The sequence below is a fragment of the Solanum stenotomum genome, chromosome 1 (genome assembly GCF_019186545.1).
Source record: "Solanum stenotomum isolate F172 chromosome 1, ASM1918654v1, whole genome shotgun sequence".
Lineage (NCBI taxonomy): Eukaryota > Viridiplantae > Streptophyta > Magnoliopsida > Solanales > Solanaceae > Solanum > Solanum stenotomum.
This window is the reverse complement of record NC_064282.1, coordinates 83,679,983-83,688,667: the sequence shown is the minus strand read 5'-3', so window position 1 is coordinate 83,688,667 and position 8,685 is coordinate 83,679,983. Positions and strand designations below refer to the sequence as shown.

Genomic DNA, 8,685 nt, shown 5'->3' with positions numbered 1-8,685 from the left:
GCTTTATTTACTCTGCATCTTTATAGTTGCTTTTATATTGAATTGAGTTGAGTACCTTGAGTAGAGTTGAGTTGAGTTCAGATGAGGTGAGTATGTTTTTCCTTTTTATCAGTTCAAGCTTATGTCTATGCTTTAGAGTTCCCCTTGCATGCTCGTACATTCAATGTACTGACGCCATTTGTCCTACATCTTTCATGATTCAAATACAGGTATTCAGGGTCATCAACAGGCGTTCTAATGATACCACTTGTAGTTCCAGATTTTCTTTGGTAAGCCTTCTTGCTTCTAAATGATTCCCTATTTACCTTTACCTTCAATCTTATTAAGATGTCGTGGGTCTTGTCCCACCGTCTATCATACTATTTAGAGGCTTCTTAGACAGTAGTGTTTTGAGGAGTCTTTTCCATTGTAAATGTTGAAGACTTGAGTTTCCTTTTTATGGCTAGTTGAATATTTTCAATATTTATGTTGAGACATTTGAGTAAATCTTTGTCAATTGAGGTCACATATTGTTGAGTAAGTCTTCCGCTGAGCATTGAGCCAGCCCAAGGGTTCGCTTAGGGACCAACAATGGTCCTCGAGTGCCAGTTACGTCTAGGGGTTAGGCTCGGAGTGTGACAAACTTTGTATCAGAGCCTAGAGTTCAAGAGTCCTAGGGTGTCTATCAAGTTGTATCTATAGAGTCTTAATTATCAGTGTGAAACGTGTCAGATCTATAATTAGGAGGCTACAAGATTTAGGAAACAATTCACTTCTTTCATACTATTTTCATGCGATAGAGTTCAACTCTATAAAAGTTCCCTTCTGATTCGTGCTTGCACGTATCTTTCAGATCATGCCTCCACAAAGATTTGTTCGACGTCGTCCTGCTAGGAGTACTGCTGATCCTCAGGATCAAGGGGTACCCAATACACCAGAAATGCAACCCCAATGAGAGGTCACTAATGCTGTGTTCCATGATGCTATCTTAATGTTGAGTCAGGTTCTAACTAGCCAAGTTGGGTAACTAAGAGAGATTTGTCAGGATGTGGCTGATACATCCAGTATCCATGACTTCTTGAGGAAGAATCCTCTAGACTTCACAGCGTCAAGTGTCACCGAAGACCCAGAAAACCTTGTGGAGGAACTGTAGAAAGTATTTGAGGTGATGCATTTTGCATATGTTGAGCATGTGGAGTTAGCTTCATACCAACTAAAATATGTTGCTAGGATTTGGTATGACCAATGAAAGAAGAGTAGAGCTGAAGGGGCAAAATTGTAAGCTGGGTTGTGTTTTAAAGTGCCTTCATGGGGTGTGTCTTTCCCCATGAGCTCAGAGAGGCAAAGGTAAGAGGATTTCTCACTCTTAAGAAGGAATCCATGAGTGTGCATGAGTACAACCTCAAGTTCACTCAACTATCACGCTATGCTCCTGATATGGTTGCTGATATGTGGAGCAAGATGAGCCTGTTTGTGTCTGAGTTGTCTCGGTTGTGGAGTAAGGAGGGTAAGGCAGCTATATTGATAGGGTATATGGACATAGAAAGGCTTATGATCCATTTGCAGTAGGTTGAAGAGGACAAGTTGAGAGATAGGGAAGAGTTTCATAGCAAGAAGGCTAAGACAAGTGGTAATGAGTCCGGGTAGCAAAAGGTCGGTACTGCAAACTGGTCATCCTTTACACAAAATAAAACTGGACCTGCTCCATCATCTGCTAGTGCACCTGCACCAAAAAACAGAGGTGAGTTCAGGAATCAGAATTCATAAAACTTCAGAGCTCAACCTGCTCAGTCTTAATGTTGTGTGGCACAAGGTTCCAACTAGACTCCTGCATGTGCTAACTGTGGTAGGAACCACCCAGGTGCATTTCGTGATGGCTGCTTTATTATTACCTCAACTTTAGTTCTATCAACCTCAATACCCTTCTCAGAAATTTGATGACCCAGCACTATCCCCTCTTTCACCATGAAATGGCACTTTTCCCAATTAGGGACAAGATTGCACTCTTCACAACATTTCAGTACCTCGGCCAAATGCATCAGACAACCATCAAACGACTCACCTACCATAGAGAAATCTTCCATAAATACCTCAATAATGTCCTCCACCATATTTGAAAATATTGACATCATGCAATGCTAGAAGGTCACTGGAGAATTACACAACTCAAATGGCATCCTTTTGAAGGCGAAAGTCCCATAAGGACAAGTGAATGTGGTCTTCTCTTGGTCTTCCGGAGCAATGAAGATCTGATTGTAGCCTGAATAACCATTAATAAAGCAATACCAATCCTTACCAGCAAGTCGATCCACCATCTGATCCATAAACGGCATAGGGAAGTGATCTTTTTCTGTCCAAGCATTCAATTTCTGATAGTCCATTCATACTCTCCATCCAGTCACTTGATGCATTGGATCAAGCTCTTTTTGGCATTAGGAACCACAGTAATCCCACCTTTCTTAGGAACACACTGAATAAGATAGACCTAACTACTATCTGCGATGGGGTATATGACTACAGCATCCAACCACTTTATGATTTCCTTTTTCAATATCTCAGGCGGATTTAATCTTCTTTAGTGCTCAATACTAGGCTTGCGGTCCGGCATAAGTTGGATTTTATGAGAAAAAATGCCAAGAGGAATCCCAATAATGTCTGCATAGTCCACCCAATAGCTCGCTTGAACCTCTTCAAAACAAAAACCAATGCCTCAAATTGTACAACACTCAAATTGGCCGCAATGATGACCGGTAAATTACCATCTCTCCCCAAGAGTACATACCTCAAATGTGATGGTAGAGCCTTAAGCTCCAATTTTAGAGCTTCATCCACATACGGTTTTGCGGGTGGAGAGTCGCGATTCTTCATATCTAACTCTAATTTCTTTGGTTTGGAACGAAATTCGAACCTATCAAGTGCGGCAAATAATTCATCATAGTCTTCAGTACCATCACCCTCAAAATTCATCATTATTGCTGCCAGTGCATCAACACCCAACCTCTCTTCAATAGAAACACCAGAACCTCATTCCACAATATGTTTAACCACTGATACTGACTTGAGATTGCTTTCCTGCTTCATAGACCTACAGATATTAAAAAGTAACCCCTTCACTATTCAATCGAAACTTCATCTGCCCTCTCTCCATATCGACCAAGGTGCGCCCAGTAGCAAGGAATGATCTCCCTAGGATGGTGGGAACCTCAAGATCAATCTCACAATCAAGTATCACAAAATCAGCCGAAAAAATGAACGACTCCACTTTCATGAGGACATCTTGGAGAACACAAATGGACTTCTTCACAGTTCTATCGGCTATGAGTAGTCGCATCGCAGTCGGTTTTGGAGCCCCTAAACCCAACTTCTTGTAGATAGACAATGACATCAGAATAATCTTAGCACCTAAATCACATAATGCCTTCGCAAAATGCAACAACCCAATGGTACAAGGAATACTGAAAGCACTAGGATCCTCTTTCTTCTGCATAAGTGACCTAGTAGCAATAGCATTGCAATGTTGCAACATCTCATCATTCTCAAAACTAAAAGCCCTCTTCTTAGTCACCAAATCTTTCAGAAACTTTGCATACCCAGGCATTTGCTCCAAAGCCTCAATGAAACATTGATGGAAAGTTGTTTCAACATAGAAATAAACCTACAGTATTTTCCTTCTTCAGTCTTCTTTATCAACCTCTGTGGAAATGGAGGTAGAGGTCTAGGCATGGGTACAAACTTTTTGGGTTATCTCCTCTTCTTGCTCTGTAGCATTTTTGGACTCTTCAGTAATCTCATTCTCATCTTCATCTCTATTTGCCACAATTTCAACCTCAGACGGCATGGGGGGATCAATGGTCTATTTACCTCCTTGAGTCGTGACTTCCATATAATGCCCATTATTCTTCAAATTCTGGATGGTGTTGCTAGAAAGTGTGCCAGGCTGACGTGGGTTCATAGTAGTTTACAACTGATTAAACTTCTGCTCAAGTTATTTTATAGACACTACATGGGCATCAACTTTTTGACCGATTTCACACAAGTCATTCTGCATCTCTTTCATATTCTCATCAGTCGAGTCAAACCTCTTCATCATCTTCTACATCATATCCTCAATCCGTAGCATACTACCCCCAGCTTCTCTATTACCAAATTCCTGATTTGCAGGTGGAACATAAGGCCCAACTCTCTCTTTTTTGTTTCCATAGTTGTTCCGATTATAGATGTTGTCACGATTGTAAATACCATCCCGGACATAGTAACCCTCTCGATTGTAGTTACCATAGTTTCGACCTTGGTTTCCTTGACCTTGGAACCAATTATCCGAGTTGAAAGCTTGGGCGTTAGCTCAGAAAACCCGCATCTTGTCATTCACCAAATAAGCATCCTCTTCATAGTAGCATTCCTCAACTGGTGGTAGTGGAGTTCTAGTTAAGTAGTTTACCTCATTCACGTTCTCTGCACCTCCGCTCATATCCTTCAACACCAACCCAAGTTTTGTCCTCATCTGAGCCATCTCCTCATGAATGTCATCGGCAGATTGACTAGGTGCAGCTTGAACTGCAAAAGTGCTTCTTTTAATGTCTGACTTCTTAGTGCTCCATGCTTTATTATTTCGGGAAATCTTCTCCAATTTCTCAGTGATCTCTTCAAAAGCACACTCACAATATGAACCTTCAGCGATAGTATCAAGCACAACCTTACCATTGTCATCCTGACCTCTATAGAAGTACTCCTTCAGTGACTCATCATCAATGCAATGATTTGGAACACTTCTTATGAATGCAGTGAACCTATCCCATGAACTGCTCATAGACTCTCCAAGTAGTGCAACAAAGTTGTTCAGTTTGTCCTTGTGATTCAGCTTCTTAGACAATGGAAAGTACTTAGCCATGAACACCTTATGCAATTGGTCCCATGTATGAATTGAGTTATACAGAAGCTCAGAAAACCATATCGCAACATCTCGATCATTGACAGAGGGAAGACTCTCAACCCTATGATGTTCATATCCAACTCCGGTCAACCCACACAACTCTTGCAAACACTCCTCAACTTGGCCATGTTCCCATGCGGATCTTTTGAAGCCATACCACAAAACAACCCTATTGATGTAAGCATCTGTATAAAACTTCTAGTCACCACGAATGTATGCCCTGGAGGTGGAGGAGTGAGAACAATAGGTCCTTCAGATTCAACGGTATTGAAGTTGACCCTGTAATTATCATGCATCCTAGGCTCTGGTGGATTTTGTACCTCCAAAGCATCTCCGAGTAGATTACCACCAAGAACCTAAGCATTCTCATTACCAACTCTAGGTGGTTGTAATTCAACTTCATCCTCATGTTTTTCTATGTTTGGATTATTATTGACCCTTGATTATTCATTTTTCTCAAAGTTTTGCTTAGTTTCGGATCGTATGGGGTCAATGGTTCGCCTCGACTCCGTGTACTTGGCATATACTAGAGTAGAAACCTGTAGAAGAAAAAAAGAAAAAGAAAAAGTAAATTCAAGAAATAATTGACTAAAGTTCAATAATGTAGTTAAACTTAATCCAAAAGCCTTATTCCTCGATAGCAGTGCCAAAATTTGATGCGCTCAAATTACACTTCCCTAAACAAGTATAAGCGGTCGTCGTCAAATAAAGAACCCAACTTGTAGGCTGGGGTCGATCCCATGAGGAATATGTTTCAGACTTAAACTTCACTCGCTATTATATTTGTTTAGTCAAGTTATTTCTTAGACAAGTAATTAAAGGGGGGGAATTTTTGTGTAAGCAAATAACCAATTGTTGTTTAAGTAACAAGTGAGCATGATTCAAACTTCGAGTTATCAATATGAGAGAGAAACTAGGGTATATGTGTTCCCCATAAGCTCTTAGCGTGTTAATCCTAATAATAGTAATCATTTCCTAGTGTTTTACATGCAAAGTTGGTAAGATAGGTATCCCTAAGTGATTGTTCCTCCAAATAGGGAATTTCACCCCACACCTTGGTCCGGCTAGGTATGTTTACTTTACTAATCCTTACCTTTACCTCAGATTAGACATCACATTAATGTATGTCTTAGTTTTGACTCTCGCACCAATTGACATTAGACTATTAGATAGTATCACACTACATCTTTGTTGATAATTCTTTTCTTATTAGCTACCCCTTGGTCCGGCAAGTAGCAACAACGCGAGTTCTAACGCGTTCACTCATTAAAAAGACTTTTAAGTGAAAGAATTACCACTACATGAATCAACACTATATAAAAATTACTTAGTTATTATTCATACGTTGTTAATTGCTCTTGGTTCCCACAACCCTAGTTGTGGATTTCGCTACTCATGCTTGAAAGAACACAATTCATAATTTGATAAAAAGAATTCATGAACTTACGTTTAGAGTATAAGAAACCCAAAATCTCGAATTGAATTCCAAAGCAAATATCTTATAAACCGAAATCCGAAAATCAAATCAAACTACCAAAGTTTGCAAGTTAATTCCCAAGAAACTATCAAGAACTAAAAGTCTACAATGATGTCTAACCCCAAAAAACGAGATTTACATACCGTATTTATAGAAAAATATGTCCTAAAAAAATAAGGAAATAAACTTCTGGGATGTGGCTTTGATCGATGACTGGACCTACGGACCGTGAGTCAACCTATGGTCCGTATGTCCCCTCCGTTGGTCAACACTTTGAACTTTTCCACTGCAGCTGGAACCTTCAACTCCCAGTTCATCACTGACGGACGTGCAGGACATACCGTAGGTTGACTTACAATCCGTGGGTCCTATTTCGTGGCTTCACACTTAGGATTTTCATTAGGTACTGGAAGTTCAACTCTTTGAAAACCTTCTATGCATGTGTAGGATGGCCCGTAAGTTGAAATACGATATGTGGATTGCTTCATAGTTCCACACTTAGTCAGACTTCCCTGATACTCCTATCTACCCCTACCCATCGACGGACTGTCGTAGGATCTGTAACACTCGGGAAATTCTATGACTTAAGTTAGAGCCTCACCTTATGAATAATGACTTAAAAATAGTTAAAATGATGTTTCTAAACCTAAATTAAATTGACTTGTTTTGGAAGAGTAAAAGTCTAAATGTCAAGAAACGACCAAGACTTCCGGAAACTAGAGAAGAATGTGTCCTAGTGTGTCCTTAGGTTTTGGGCAGGTTTGGGAGTGTCGTATGATGGTATAATCTCGTAAAAAGGTTTAAATCAGGTATATATATGTTTATAGGGTCAATACGTTCGAGTACGACTCCCTGGGGCCACCCTAAGGGACCCCGAGGAGGACCCCAACCTTGGCCAAGAAAGCTGCCAAGGCAGCTTGCAAATTGCACTTGGAGGGAATAGCTGCGCGTCGCGCACTTGCTCCCCCAAGGAGTAAAATTCCATTTCACGATGCATTTCGTGTCACAGACTCTACTATCTCAAAATTTAATTCCAAATATCTTCAGGGAACAGCCAAGTCCGCGACAAAAATGTAGAAATTCATAAATCGAATTTTACTTCATTATAGAGTCCAACTAAGTGAGGGGTATTTTAGGTACTTTAGGGGACGTGCATATAATGATTTTTAAGTCAATTTACCACACCTTTATTACTCAAACAAAAAACCCCAAAGATCTAAACCTAAAGTTCCTCCTTCTCTCTACTTTCTCTCTCTCTTCTCAAGAATTCCGTTGAAGAAGTTGGTGCTTCAAGAGGAAGACCAACTCTCCAAGATTTCAACTAAGATTTTCGTGGTTAATTCGTCAATAAGGTATGTTTGCTTATCAATCTTGGGATTCCTTTCCCCAATAGGCCCCTTCAAGATGAATTTCAAAATCTCCAGATTCTAGGTTTCAATCCAAAAACGTGGGTCTTCTTTCTAAAGTGAAATTGATGTCATAAACTGACTTTGATTGATGTTATATGAACAATTATGGATTAATTTATGTTGTATTGGTGGTTTCTTGAAGAATTCCCCATGCGACTCGTGTTTCTCCTTCTTTTCCTAATTCTAACCCTAGTTTGTGTTGGATATTGATCGAAGGCTATGAACTAAATGTGATGTTATGTAATTCATGTTTGTATGATGATTCTACCCTAGGTTTATGTACAATTTCTTTGAAATTAGGGTTGAGTCTTTGAATGAAGCCTTGAAGGCTATGAAGGGAATATGTCAATTGCTTATATTGATGTTTTTTATGCTATTACTTCATGAATTACCTTGTATTATGTATTGGTTATGAATTGTTGGGTAATTGAAATAGGAATGTCCCATGAAGGGCAAGAAGGTATGAAGGTTGGTTCTTCCTTAAACTCAAGTATGAAAGGTGAATTGCTTAGATTGTAATGATGCTATACCTAATGTGTTGTTGTGGTGTTGATGATCTTGTTTCCTCATCCTTAACCCTCTACACTTGAATTCGCTATGAAGTATGTATGTATGCTATGGTATGATTTCTATATGATTGAAAGGTAGTTCTCATGATTATAGTGTAATGTAAAGTGAAAAGTTTACTCGCTTGCTAAGTGTTTCTAAAAGTGAAAGGATTGTTACTCACTTATGAACACATATGAGCTATTATGGTAAGATGTTTACATAAGAGTCTAGTAAAGGCTAACGTGAACTTATGTGAAGACTAAAGATGATTACTAAAGGGAATTAGATGCTTAGCACCAAAAGGGCATGTAAATGAGATGGGGGTCTCACGTTTAGTAAGT

The 8,685-nt window shown here is 39.6% G+C and overlaps 1 protein-coding gene across 1 annotated transcript; it reads right to left on the bottom strand.

Annotated features, from left to right (window-relative positions):
• Positions 1-1,583: 1,583 nt before the first annotated feature.
• Positions 1,584-3,817, bottom strand: LOC125857760 (uncharacterized). Its single transcript, XM_049537394.1, has 4 exons — positions 3,713-3,817; positions 3,094-3,589; positions 2,739-3,002; positions 1,584-1,702 (listed from the first exon to the last, which is right to left on the bottom strand). The coding sequence occupies exons 1-4, from the start codon at positions 3,815-3,817 to the stop codon at positions 1,584-1,586; spliced, it is 984 nt and encodes a 327-aa protein (XP_049393351.1).
• Positions 3,818-8,685: the final 4,868 nt, after the last annotated feature.

Excerpts from the sequence above, each read along its gene's own strand:
- LOC125857760 (XM_049537394.1), bottom strand. The coding sequence starts at position 3,817 with ATGCCGTCTGAGGTTGAAATTGTGGCAAATAGAGATGAAGATGAGAAT. Across the intron at positions 3,590-3,712 it reads AAGAGGAGATAACCCAAAAA|GCTTTGGAGCAAATGCCTGG; the intron begins GTTTGTACCCAT and ends TGTTTCATTGAG. Across the intron at positions 1,703-2,738 it reads TGTACTCTTGGGGAGAGATG|GTGCACTAGCAGATGATGGA; the intron begins GTAATTTACCGG and ends TTTTTGGTGCAG.